We start from the raw sequence: 14483 nt of genomic DNA, 5'->3' as shown, positions 1-14483 counted from the left end.
GTGGCAATTTGCTCCAGGCACGAAAATCTAGGAACGGTGGCAGAATTTGAGAACTTCTTTCAAAAAAGAATATAATTTACAAAGAGATGTCAAGTCTGGGCAAGCTGTTAAGAAACATAAGTACGAATTTTTTCATCAGCTACTTTTTCTTATACCGACTATCATGACATGTCAGTCATGTTCGATTGCTCGGTTCAATGAGGCAAATTGAGCATAGAGTACAAGATTATATACTAATATTAGGTCCACTGCGAAATCACTTCATTTATTTAAAAAAAATGTGAGGTGGCTGCTTGTACAAAAAAATGCAAAATTATAGGTACTCAGTAGGCGTAATAACTCCATTTGACGGTACACAAACAAACATACATTACATATTCTAATATTTTTACTAACCTTAACGTTACTAAAAGTCTTTCTCTACTTGGGATAGACTCGCGTACGATGTTTTGGTATGTTCGCTCATTTGCTGCAACAGTGACATAACCCAAAATTGCTAATCGTTCAGAAAACGAGTTTAAATGTTTTGAATCCAAATAATTTTGTAGCAATATGATGTAAGAAAACTATTTTGGCAGATTTGGTAGAGTAATGTAACGACATTATTACAATGGTTTCAAACAGTAATATAGAGCCTCCCTTACCTGAAAAATAACCCCCATTTGTGATTTTATGACACTTGCTGTAAATGTCCTTTTGAATGAAGATTTATAAAGGAATATGACGTTATTGCTTAAACAAAAAGTTTGATTGTGTTTTTTAGTGTTGTGAATTGTGTCATTATTGTAGAACTTTGTCAATAAAAAATCAATGAAATGCAGCATTTCACGAAAGTATTTATTAATAATTATTTCGTTTATTGTATTAATCTTTACAAAGTAATTTTACAATTCTTATTCATCCAAGTAATAATTGAAAATAATGTTTAAATGTTTTTTTTTACATTATTGGAATTTACACCCTTATGTCCATGAAAATACAAAGCGTTATTATTCAGCTTTTGGCTTCTCGTACCACCTATACGAATATATCGATATTTCGGCTGAACGATTTTCATGCTATTCGAAATATATTACCTTTGCATTTTAACATTTCAAAACTCCCAAAACGCAGAGAATAACTTCATTCTCTCTTCCTCATTGATCTTCGTCGAACATTTTAGTTTATATTTTTCCGGACAAGCCGGTTTTGTCTTCCTTTCATTCCTAATTTTCTTGCTACTTGTATGCGATTCGTACTCCTTGCCGCTATTTGTCGCCTGCTTCAATACATACCTCTTCCAATTACCTTCATTCCTTTTACGTTTCACTCCTTTTTTCAGTGGACTTGTCAAAATAGTAGTATCATTCTCAGTTGATACTAAACAACTCGAATCGAGAGTACTGCTCGAATGTGGAGAAAATGTAATAGTTGAAGGGGTTTGATCAGTGATTTAGTTGGAGTGTTCGGTTCATTGTTTCTGTCAGTCTCACTATTTTGCACCGGTATGAAGGTTGTATCACCAATCAAATCTTCACAGTTTTCAGAGCATGACCCACTAGAGGACTAGAGGACTCATCAGATGAAGAACTGGAACAAGATGAATTGCTAGCGGTAGCACAAATATCTTCAGCATTGTAATTACTGGTATTATTTCACCGGCTGGGATCTAATGTTTCCTGAAAAATAAAAATACATACAATAAGTATGACGTATATTTGAATAAATCATATTATTGTATTGAATACAAGTGGAGGTTACTCCCGTAATTTATTTGTTAATTATTTCTAAGTTGTCAGAATATCCAAATTAACTAAGATAATATTATAAAAATATTATATATTTGGAAAGTTAAAAGGCAGAAATTTTATTTTACGAAATTGTAATATTTTTATTATAAAATGATACTTTTCCAAATAAGGATAATATAGTAAATTAAGACACTAGAATAAAGCGTAATTCCAAAAATTGCAAAATTAATATACCATAATTGTTTGAAGGGATCATGTTGTCAAAAGCTGTATTATTTTTTATCGTCAATGCCGGATTAGAATTTGCACTATTTTCAGTCTGCCGTTTCACAGCTAGTTGAACTAATAGTTTCGCTCGAGAGAGATAAAAACACAAATGAACTGAAGGCAGCGTTTATTTCGTCAACTAAATGTGCGGAACTTGTAACTCCGTATTGACCAACTTCACAGAAGGAAGAAAAACTGTTTTAAAATAAAACGGACTGGTTTAGGAAATTTGATAAACAATTTTAGTATTTTAATGTTATAAATGAGTAAATCTGGTCATTTTTACAAAATATTTATTAACATAGAATATAGAGGAGTTACATGGTTTGCTTTTGTTTTTTTTTTGAGATTTGAGCTGGGAGTTACAATGTTTGAATTAAAATAAACAGCACCAAGTTTTACAGTATCTATTGCTTGTCTACAGTATGTTGGAAATTCAATAAAATCGCATAAATAGGGGTAATAAGCATCACATAAATAAACGAAATAATATTTAATTCAATTTAATTTTCGAGTTAGCTTTCAAATGACAGATTATTATAAAATTAGTGATAATCAGCCACTATACTTGTTTTCAAGAACTGAAGGTATTCTTACTTATTTTATTTTATTTCATGCCTTTCTTGGTATAGTTGAGGGAGGCTGCAAAGAATTTTGGTTGCATAATAGTACTTTAATTTATTCGTACAGGGAGCTCTTGCTATTTTTCACTAAAACGCAGTTTGAAATTAATATTTCCATTTATTAGATCCATTATATTGCAGTGCTCGAATATAAGTCATTAGTTTACCTCCTGGTCGTACCTATGGATTTGTAAAATCTAACACCAATATTTTTTTTATTAAAATGATGGCATAAATATGTGACATGGTATGGCTTAGGTTTTTCCTGGCTTCTTTAAACGCAGTTACATAATCAGCATGAACACGTTTTTTTTATTTCTCAACCTCATTTCAATTACAGAGCGAATCGTTCAACCTCAATTTTCCTTTTTTTAATGTACATTGGTGATATTACGTGGCATTGCAATATTAATAATTTAATAAAGCATTGGTGAGTACTAAATTTTTTCCTGGTTTTTTTCCCTGCTCCATCACTATACAGAATAGTGGTTTTATAGTCGTCGTCGTCGTCGTCGTAGAAAGAGGCAGAAGAGGAAGAGCAAATTATTGACATATTACACTGGAAAGGTAATTTGCAGTAAGCCCACTTTCGACTTCAATCAAAACATTGCAAAAACCATCAATCGTTTTTGGTTGCAGAGAGTAAAATTATGAATGGCAAGTTTTGTTTTAAAATATGCGCTGAACGCATTAGATTTTGGATATATCAAAACGCATTGTAGGTCTATTGTAAACACATATTTTTCAGTGATTTTGTCAGATTCCTTTTCACTTCTGGCGTAGGTATTTTTTCTTTTCTTGCTGAACAAGGTATTTTAGTCCATCTAAATTATTTGTTTGACTGAAATAGTTTTCAATTCGGGTATTCAAATTTCTGACTTAAACTTCCATACTATGTTTAAAATATTTATTGGTCCCTTAAAATGGTCGAAATCAGTGTTTCTAAACCTTTTTACAGCTGCGGATTACTGAAATTATTAGAAACGTAACGCACCGCTAACGTACAAGGAAAACGTATTATATATATAATAACGTATGATAGCAGTTAATTTCGTCACGTAAAACCATTAATATATTTTAAGGACAAAAACACAATGCTCAAATACTTACAGTTGCACAGGTTTTTATTAAAATTTTAGCATAAGCATTTGGACGCCAAAAAATCGCGGACCACCAGAAAACACATTATTAAATATACAACCAAACCAGGGCTCGAAATAGACCGGAACGCACCGGAGCGCCGTTCCTGTTCGTGAAATTCTAAAAGATACCGTTCCGGCTCGTGGATTCATTGAAAATTGCGTTCCGTTTCTTGTTATTGAGATAATATTGCATGTAGGTATATAGTTTTTAAAGTTGTAAGTACTGATTCGTGAGAATATGTTAGGTTATTTATTAACGATTAGTCCTACAAGGTCTACAATATAATATAGGCTGTTCGGTTTTCAGATGAGCTCCAAATTTGTAATTATTTACCCTTACAAGCAGGGCTGAATTTACAAAAAGGGCTACAGGTCCGGGACCCAAAATTAGTAGGTCTACAGAACCCGAAAAATAATGTGAAATCACAAAAGTACCTTGCAGCGAAGGAATACACAAATATACGAGCTTCTAGAATTTTGAAGATAAGAGCCCAATTCTAAGAAAATTGATGAAAAATAAGTGATTTTGCAAAAACAAACATAAAATAATATGAAAAAACCATTAAAAAAATAATTGGAAAAATCAGGTTTTCCATCATTTCAGAATCGTCCTTGTTTCTCTTATGAATGCCGGATTTATCTGAAATACCATCTGAGATATTATCTGGCACCACATAGTGCAAGACACAAAAACAAGTCATTATCTTCCAATACTGGAGCAATATTTTTTGTGTTAAATATAATAATTGCTATAGGTACTATATAATTATTATAATACCATTAATATCGATAATTCCTAGTATGTATCATCTGCAAAGAATAATATTTTCCGAATTAGGTACCTACCTACTCGTACCTATTTTAATAACAACTGTTGTGTTTCACTATTGCAAAAAAAAGTTTTTTCTTCAATTTTCTAATAGGTTTTTTAAACGGAATACATAGTTTTCAACTGCACCACAGTGGATCAAATAAACAGATGTGGATGGTTCAATGTCATCTTGCCGAGATAATAATATTATGTATGATTGTCGGTTCGTGGTTACTATGTGGTTCTATGTCATTTAGTGTTCTTAAAACTGTTGAATACCTACATAGGTAGTAGGTACATCAATATTATTGTATATTTGCATAGTAGAAGCTGTTACTTTATGGCAGTGAAATTTAATGCTGCTCTGGTCTTTTCATTTTCTGATGTTTTAAAATAACTCCACAATATTGAAACAAGTTATAAATTTTGGGGGTGTCTTCACAGCCTTTCTGGTGTTTATCATTTTGAAGTTTTTGTATTTTTCTTCACCAATAACTTTTTTTAAAAAATCACGGAATAATTTTGGTTCAAGTTTTTCTGTGTGAAAATGGAGACCAAGCTATACATATCAACAGACGACTTAATAAAATAATGACTGACACCTTATTTTATCAACCAAAAGTTGAAACGGCCAACTACTATGCTATGACCAATTCATATATAAAAGTCACCATATCTATGTATTAATTAAACACAAAGAAATAGGTATGTACATATTATTATACATATTCGGCGTAAAAACCTCAAAAATGATAATCATGCGCGACTATTGCCACTCGATTACTAATGGTAGGTAGGTACCTATCATACATTTTTTTAACTTCAATGTGACCTGTATGGGCATTGGTTAATAATAATCGCTGGCAAGCTATATTATTTCGTCTAGGTATCTTATAGGTTCAAAATGCTTGGGTGACTAAGTACAATGAAAAAATGGCGTTGTGAAAACCTTTATAACATTTTGTAGTCTTGGCACATCTCTCAACAGCAGCCTCAAAATGATTGATTCCTTGCTATAATTAGAAGAGAGGCGATCTTCCTGTTCTTTTTATCTTCACAGAATTATTAAACTCATTATTTCGTTCTTCCAGTCAGCTTTGAACGTAATATTAGATTGATTAAGGGCATTAAGGCGAGATATAGGTACCTAGGTACCTAACTTGCCGACAACACTGAGTTGAGTCCCGTTTAATTGAGGCTTTTCAGCGATTAGGAATGCAGTATATTATGTATATGTATGAATAGAATAGTTACCTAAATTATAATAATACTTATATTATAAGTATCCATATTTAATTTGATTTTTTACGGCGTATTGAAAACCTGTGTTATTAAAAATCTATAAACCTTATAGAGATAGGTACCTATCTTCTTCTTATTGTGCCATACCCTAGCGGAGGTCGGCCACCATCAAGGCGATATTATCTCTGTCGTCTGCTACCCGGAACAGTTCGGTGGAGCTGCACTCGTACCAATCTTGGAGGTTCTTAAGCCACGAAATGCGGCGCCGTCCTCTGATACGCTTCCCATTGATCTTTCCTTGAATGGCAAGTTGGGGAATGCTGTATTTGTGTCCTCTCATAATGTGGTCGAGGTATTGTAGTTTCCTGGTTTTGATACTACGTAGAATTTCTCGGTCCTTCCCCATTCGATTGAGAACTTCAACATTTGTCACCCGGTCAGTCCAAGGAATTTTGAGGATGCGTCTATACAGCCACATCTCGAAAGCTTTAAGTCTCCGTGACATCTCTTGGTTTAGCGTCCATACTTCCATGCCATAGAAAGAATTGAGAGCACATAACAACGTACCATACGCAGTCTCAGACCTAGGTTAAGATCTCGATTGCTAAGGAGGCGTCTCATTTTGAGAAAGGCGCTCCTTGCGATCTCAATTCTAGTTTTTATTTCCTGAGACTGGTCCCATTTGTCATTGACCCATGTACCTAAATATTTATAATGGGTCACACGTTCGATTGGTTCGCTGTTAATGACAAAATTTGTGTTGGTGTCTGGTGTCGCTGTTTTTGATACTAGTAATAGTTTTGTTTTCTTGAGGTTCATTTTTAAACCATAAGAATTACTGACCTCATTAACCTTTTTATTTAAACTCTTTAAACTATCAGCAATCAGCACAGTATCATCGGCATATCGTATATTCAGCGCTCGGAATGGAGCGGAACGCCCCGGAGCGCCGTTCCTGTTCGTGGGATTCTTAAGGATGGCGTTCCTGTTCGTTAAAACCTCGAAAATGGCGTACCGGTTCGTTAAATATCCGACGGACAGCGAGTCGTCTAGTAAAATCCTCAAGCGTCATACTTAATATTATTACGTTCCGGGTTAGATTTAAAATTTACGAAAATGAATTGATAGGTACAAAGGTACAAAAACATAAATATTTTTTTTATTAAAAAATAATTTTACTGGTTTAGAACCACTGGATTTTCTATGACCCGTACATAATTTACTTAAGTTTTTTTGAAATAGTGATAGAGTAAGTGTAAGACAGCGTATTTGAGAAATAACCTTTTTTCAAGACAATACTTTTTTCAACGAATTTGGCCTTGAATGCACCAATAGACATATTACTCTTTTGCGTCAATGGTGATAAAACAATAAAATTGTATACAAAGAAATGCACTGGGGTAAGTAAGATTTATTGCATTGTCGTATGGGACAATAATGTATTTTGAAAAAAAAGGTTTTTATGATTGTAAGGAAATGTTGGAAGCTATTTTACATTGGAATGTAGATTTACTGTATTATTAATTTATAAAACGAGACACTTACTTTTTTGCAAGTTCAAACATATTATTTTAATACAGTTAAGGTTAAGTTACATGCCTAAATATAGTGAGTTAATAACGTAATAGTTATAATGCACACTGGAACTTTTAAATTTTTAAATGAAACACATTCAATACATATATTATCTTTACTGCAGTGGTAGGCAATTGTTTTTTGTAATGAAACTTTAAATTTTGTATCGAGACAACCATAATTGGCCGAATTGTCCATTTATCATATTATTATGTTAGCGAAATTTACATGGGTTTGACGCGTTCATAGTTTTTGTATTTCATAATGCAATCGAGGTCGTTCATTGGTCGTTTATCAATATTAAGTTGTATGCAGCCAATGATAAGCGTTTTCATCAGAGGAAGCGACAAAATTAGACTCCTTATTTTTCCAAATTTAATAATTTTGAGTTGTGTTTTTTATCTTCTATCATATATTTTTATTGTTTTAATTTTATATGGATATTTTTCGAGTTGAATGAACTGTGTTTTTGATGGTTAAACTAATATTATAATAGATTTAATAACTTAAATCAAATAATTCCATAATTAATATAGATACATATTCGTGAACATCGTATGCATGTTAAAAAAAATGTATTGTTTAAGGTACAATACGAAATAAAAATATTTAAATAAATCAATCAGAATCCAATAGGATAAATATATGAAAAATTTCCCTGTATATAACAATTTCTATAACATTGGAAACCTATTAGAATAAATTATCCTACATGTCCACATGATGTAAATATTTTTTTTCTAATAATATGTACCTACATTTCTGAGGTTGTTTAAAATGATTCATATTTAATAAATAATGCTACATTTGTAAATCTTGCGTATTACATACTTTTTAAATTAATTTATTTAAAACCATGCCCTTGCTTTTTCGTATACGATGGATTTTGATTTGATTAAAAAATAGTTTAAAGTATAAGTAGTAAAAAATACCATAATCAAAATATTTCGAATTTACGAAAAATCAGAGCTTTGAAAAAAGCGGCATGTATTTTGTTTAAACCGAAGAATCTTCACTCATATTTCTATCCACTCTTAGTTGCATATTTTTATTCAAACTACTAACGAAACCAATGGGAAATTGTGATTAGTTTGTCTATTGTTTCGTGTATTTTAATAATGTTTCCCACTCCAATTAGATTCATATACGTTTAGTTATTTATATTTGTATAATTATTAATGTATTTTTTAGAAAACGATTTCGTAAACTAAAATGACTCTATATTTGTATGTTACCACTAATTGTTATAGCCGATAGCGTATTGGGCGAAGATGATGATAAAAAAGTACATCATGTAAAAGTAAAAGATATTTTTATATTACAGATATTATTATATCTAATATCACACATTTTTGGAAAATTGTCGAGCGTTCCTGTTCGTGAAATTTTCCATTTCGAGCACTGCGTATATTGTTAATATGTTTGCCATTAACCACAATACCCACCGATTCATGTTGTAAGGCTTCCTTGAAAATAGCTTCCGAGTACATGTTAAATAGCAAAGGTGACAATATACACCCCTGTCTTACACCGCGACGAATTTTTACCTATCCACTGATTTCGTTTTCAATCTTAATATTCGCTGTTTGATTCCAATAAAAGTTAGCTATTAGTTGAATGTCTCTTGCATCGATGCCTTTCTCCTGTAAGAGTTCTAGAAGTTTAGTTTAGTTTGCCTAACAGTATCGAATGCTTTCTCGTAATCGATGAAACACATATAAACATCAACATTAACATCTAGGCATCTTTGCACTAGAACATTCAAGCTGAAAAGTGCTGCGCGAGTGCTCAAACCACTTCTGAAGCCAAATTGTGTGTCATCCATGTCTTCTTCGCATTTTCGAAAAATCCTATTATAGGAATAGGTACCTGTGACAATTTTAAATACCTATTAAAAGTTATATTTCTCAGAACCATTTAAGAGTGGTCTCTTCGGCATGAATGTTGTTTGGGTTTATCATAAAATATAATATAAGAAAGCAGATTACGTCAAATTTTTGTTTCGCACCGAACAGTTGATAATATTTTTGAAGTCACGCTTGAAAGCGAAAAAACATAATAACGTGCTAATCAACTCTTCTTTACTCCTACCTACCTATGTGTTTTGTATGAAACGCAAATATCGCAATCTAGAATTACATCCAAAGAATCATTTTTCTCGTGTTCTTGAAAATGTAGTGAATATTATTGTTCACACTAGATAGGTACCTTCTCATATTCCTCATGTCCCAATTTAGTAAAAAATGTAGGTCGGTATCTATCTTCGATTAGATTTCTATAAACGTCATATTGTGACCATTTTAGATGCGTATCTTTTGATATGAAGTCTTGATGCATAAACGTAATGTCACCGGGCAAATATCGAATATCGGGGCTTGTTTCCTTATACAATGAGAAACAGTAGGGTGAAATAGATAAGTAGTTAAATAATTGCAGAAATTGGAGCTTTGTCAATTTTATTAACTGCTGTTTTTGAGCCTAGTCCATTTAACCTGAGTTTTTAATCTAGCGGTGTTTCTTCTTGTATTCTGTACAAAACAGAGTCATTTTTCCCATGATATTATCTCAAGATTATTAAAAAAAATGCACACATTTTTTAGGCATATCAACGTCACTAGAGTTGCATGCGATGTTGCAGTTTGTGTAAAAAGATAAACAATCAGTAAGCTACATAATATCGTTGTTAGGCAAAAAATACAGCAAATCAATAATAATTAATAATTATTATGCTGTGTGTTATAATACGAATAATTATTTTTTACTGTTTATGTGATAGCAGATCGTAAAAACTATAACGAAGTGATCGTATACCATTTTAAGCCTTTAACTTCCAAGTCGTATTTTTGATACAAATTTTATAAGCTCTACACGCCCATACGCTGAAATGATTCATTATATTTCTATGTTGCTTAGAGAAGCTTCACACATCGATTGGCGTAGGCCGTAGCGTATCGTTAAACCGTACAATAGACAAAGGGTTAAGTTGACGATTATTCCTTATAAGAAAATATAATAATATGAATTCTGCAGCAATGTGAAAATAGAGTACGGCAAAGAATCAATAATTCCTACGGGACATCCCAGGTTTTCTAATGTAGCTCGAAGACGGTGAATTCCCATAACATGGGTGCAATTATTTTTTACTCTAGTATGCTTAAAATGTAATGACGCCATTTCTTACTTCGTCATACCTACTGCCGGTGCCTGGTCGCGCGACTTCGAAACATTTTGATTTTTGATAATAGTGTAAAGATAAACCTTTAACATCACTTATTTTATAACAATGTATCGTTTTGAATGTTTAGTTTCGTTATAATTATTACATTGAACTACCAAAAGGTTTGTGATGTGATTTTACGTACCTAACCAATGTCGTTTGCCTAATCTAAATTATTTTTAGGTGATCGAAGTTGGATCCCGAACAATTATTACCTACCGCATGAGATGAAAAAAATACCAATAAATTCTTCGCCTTGAGAGATCCCATTTATCAACTGGGTCAATGTCAATGTTGGCGTAAGTAGTAAATACTTATAAGATTTTACGCATGGAATGTAATGAAGTTAGAATGTCACCATCAATTTCCTAGGGAAAACAGTCTATTGTAGAAAAAAAAACTATCAATTATAATCGGGATGGCGAACCCTTTTGAGTAGGTATATTAATATTACACTAAATAACTAAATGATTACTTTTTTAATCAATTTTTATGGGTAATGATTACTCTCTGGTGTTTGCTTTTCTCCATCGCCAACCACCACGTCTCGACACACATAGTCGAGCGTATACCATGGTGTACCGAACGTTGGGCGTTTTTCATAGCTGTGCTAAGAGTGACACCTGTAGAATCTTCCCGATACCTCGATAGGCGTGCAAGAATGCATGATTTCTAGTCCAATTTAATCTATTATGGTCATGCCTCAATGAAAAAAGACCTTGCTCATCATATGACGTTTCAAACTTTTTGAAAGAAATAGTGCCCCATAGAAACCAAGTTACAATAACCGAGCGGGTATTAAAACTTACTCGTTTGTATACATTGATGATAAGTACCATGATAATACACCGTTTCATACAAAATCACAATATTAAAGTGGGCAAGTTTTGCAGAATAGGTCAAAGACATCTTTCAAAAATCTTGAATAATCCTTTTTTTGCAATGTGGGTAAAGTTAATATTTAACTACTTACTACAATATAATATATATATAAGCGTTTTGGAAAAAAATGTTGTTAATACAACAATTACCCTTATTGCGATGTAGGCAGGGTTAATTTTTCACCCACATTTATCCACATTTTTATGTCCAGAGAATGATGTTTGAATGAATGGATGGGACCCTGTTGGATCTTGATTACTATTAGCATCGATTGCGAGGGTCCTTTTATTTTTTCAAATTGCGTATTCTCATATAAATGTTTGTATTCTATACAGGTGCCGTATGTAAACAAAAAGAACTAATGACTTCATCAAAATCTTGGATGCGGGCCGCACCAACCGCAGCCAACATCGATTATTCTAACTCGGAGAAAGATCAGATGCGGTGCCTGGACATGCTCGCCGCATACTGCGTGCAGGAAGCTAACCATGAAAAGAATAAAAACATGAAACGGGATCTGTCCACCAAAGCCACAAACCTATACACCACTGCCGACAAAATCATCAAGTACGATCATGTAAGACCCACTTTCATTATCTATTTTATTCAACCTAGTCAAATTTTGTTCAAATTTATTTATATTTAGTAATATGAAGTGAACTTTACAATTTCAATCCATTCACAACATGACTTGGAAAAACAAAATGAAAACAACTGATTTTTCATTATACAACAGCCAAACGTACTTTACCGGTGAAAATGCTGTACCTACATCTGCATTTGTTTTTTGCAGAATCATCTTTTGGGCCGAGCAGACTTGTGCTTGTTGGAGGGTAATAAAGTGGTGGACTGCGGATGTGTGATTCAATTTTGTGTTGAATGGAAAGTGTACATCGCTTTCAATAAAAAAGACTACCGCAGCGCTCTCGGCTTCTACAGGGAAACTCTGAGAACCAACCCCAACAGCCTGGCTGTTCTCCGTCTCCGTTTCGGCATGGGCCATTGCTTCACGAAGCTAAATAATCAGGATAAAGCAAGGTTTGGGATACTTACATTGTTTTAAATATTTTTCACAGCAAACGTCAATCTGTGAAATGAGAATATACTCATCTCTCATTTAAAATAATTCAATATAATAGTTTAAATATTCAGTTAAAATGAATATCTAGAATTTTTCAAAATGGAGTTTGCATATTTCATCAAAGATCCATTAATTCTCATGTTTTGTTGATTTACGAATGAATGCCATGTGCCAAGTGCAATTTTGCATTATCTATCTTATATTCAAATTCTAAATAGTCATGACTCATGACTCTGGATCCAATTGGTAATGCAAGTGGCTAACATCCATTTCTCATAAAAAAAATGTTTTATATTTAAAATATTTTTTCCAATGAAAAACCATTATAGTGTAACAATAATTTAACCCTGATCATCCACAGATACGATTTCTAGTGCGCATGAATTACACAACTGATAAACATTCTACGAATAATGTTTGCTTTATAATAATTATTGACCTAAGAATAAGGTAGTATTATTTTGAAATACGCCATTTCTATTGGCATTTCCCAGTGGCTAAGCCACAACCACAATCTAACCTAACCGAATTTTTTTTTTTTTTTTTAAATCGGTACATGTTCAAACACGCGCATTACCATGATCTTACTCCCTACTTCATTTATCATTTGTCAATTTATGGCTACGGCCGTATGTTGTAGCTTAACCACTGGGAAATGCCAATAGAAATGGCGTATTTCAAAAAATAGTACCTTATTCTTAGGTCAATAATTATTATAAAGCAAACATTATTCGTAGAATGTTTATCACATTTGAATGGTCAAAGACATAGCTTATAATTAGTATCTTTAGAATTATCTTGAAATGTGTTAATCGTGCCAATTTTTTAATAATAAAATGCCTTATTTTTGTTAAATTTGGGATCACAAAGATTATTAAATATAATTTTTTATCGTAAATATGTCACTATATAATGTTAACATTAATTTTACTAATGGTTTTGTAAATGCGTTTAAAAATTAATGAATCTAAAAAATATTAATACCACTGCACATGGATGTACCGAAATATGACTATATTCTAAAACATTAGAGCGAAAAGTTTAAAAAAATACTATTTTATGTAATAAAAATACTTTATGCAGTCATCAAATTTTTAAAATAAATATAAAGGATGATAAGGCTTCAAAATTATATAAATAGATTATCTAAAACGTTTAAGGAATGTCCAGGATTATGGTCTGAATATACCATAAAAGCTCCATTTTGACCTACGCTGAGCATGTGGGCCGTTAAGTCTCTGTAAAGAAAACATGAAGAAATTATATGAACCTATAATTATGTCTGATTAATAAAATTACATACTTAATGTAAATATTATGATATAAATTTCATATATCACATGAGTATGAAATGAAATTTATGAGGAAAAGAATAAAATCCTGTCTACATAAATTTTAAAAAGATCTCATTGCTCCATCTATCTAGTAATCATAATAGCAATTCAAGAACCTTGTCTATCCGCTTAATTCAGCAGGGTGAAAATTTTTCTCAGTTCAGTTCATTCAGTTGTTTTGTAATTTGTTTTCAGGATTACAATCCAAGTCCAATAACAACACAGAGAATCAGGGGTTGTGTGTGGAGAGCTGTTACTAACTTGCACGAGAGACCGCGACCAGGCTACGCAGTTTGCGCTTTCTGCATTTGTCCTGCCCCATTTTGGCCTCGAGCAGATGTATATTATTTTATTGAGGGGATTCAGAGAATGTATGTATATTTTATATCATATTTGTATAGGCGTACAGTTTAAAATATATTTTTTACTGGCCCTACAATCCGATGTGGATCTCGGCTGCCTCACGAAGAGGTCTCATAACAGATATTTTTTACAAGAAATAGATGATGGTTTGCTCAACCTATTGGGTCCACAGCTCAACAGTTGATATTCCTAAATAATACACGTGATTTAAGAATG

The 14483-nt window shown here is 32.5% G+C and overlaps 1 protein-coding gene across 1 annotated transcript; it reads left to right on the top strand.

Annotated features, from left to right (window-relative positions):
- The first annotated feature begins 11850 nt into the window (after positions 1-11850).
- Positions 11851-14121, top strand: LOC147079030 (RNA polymerase-associated protein CTR9 homolog). Its single transcript, XM_085955718.1, has 3 exons — positions 11851-12066; positions 12283-12527; positions 14100-14121. The coding sequence occupies exons 1-3, from the start codon at positions 11851-11853 to the stop codon at positions 14119-14121; spliced, it is 483 nt and encodes a 160-aa protein (XP_085811844.1).
- Positions 14122-14483: the final 362 nt, after the last annotated feature.

Source organism: Rhyacophila brunnea, unplaced genomic scaffold (genome assembly GCF_057557595.1).
Source record: "Rhyacophila brunnea isolate RB1 unplaced genomic scaffold, BYU_Rbru_1.0 scaffold_10, whole genome shotgun sequence".
NCBI lineage: Eukaryota > Metazoa > Arthropoda > Insecta > Trichoptera > Rhyacophilidae > Rhyacophila > Rhyacophila brunnea.
Note: the sequence above shows the minus strand (reverse complement) of the source record. Positions and strands in the feature narration are given on the sequence as shown.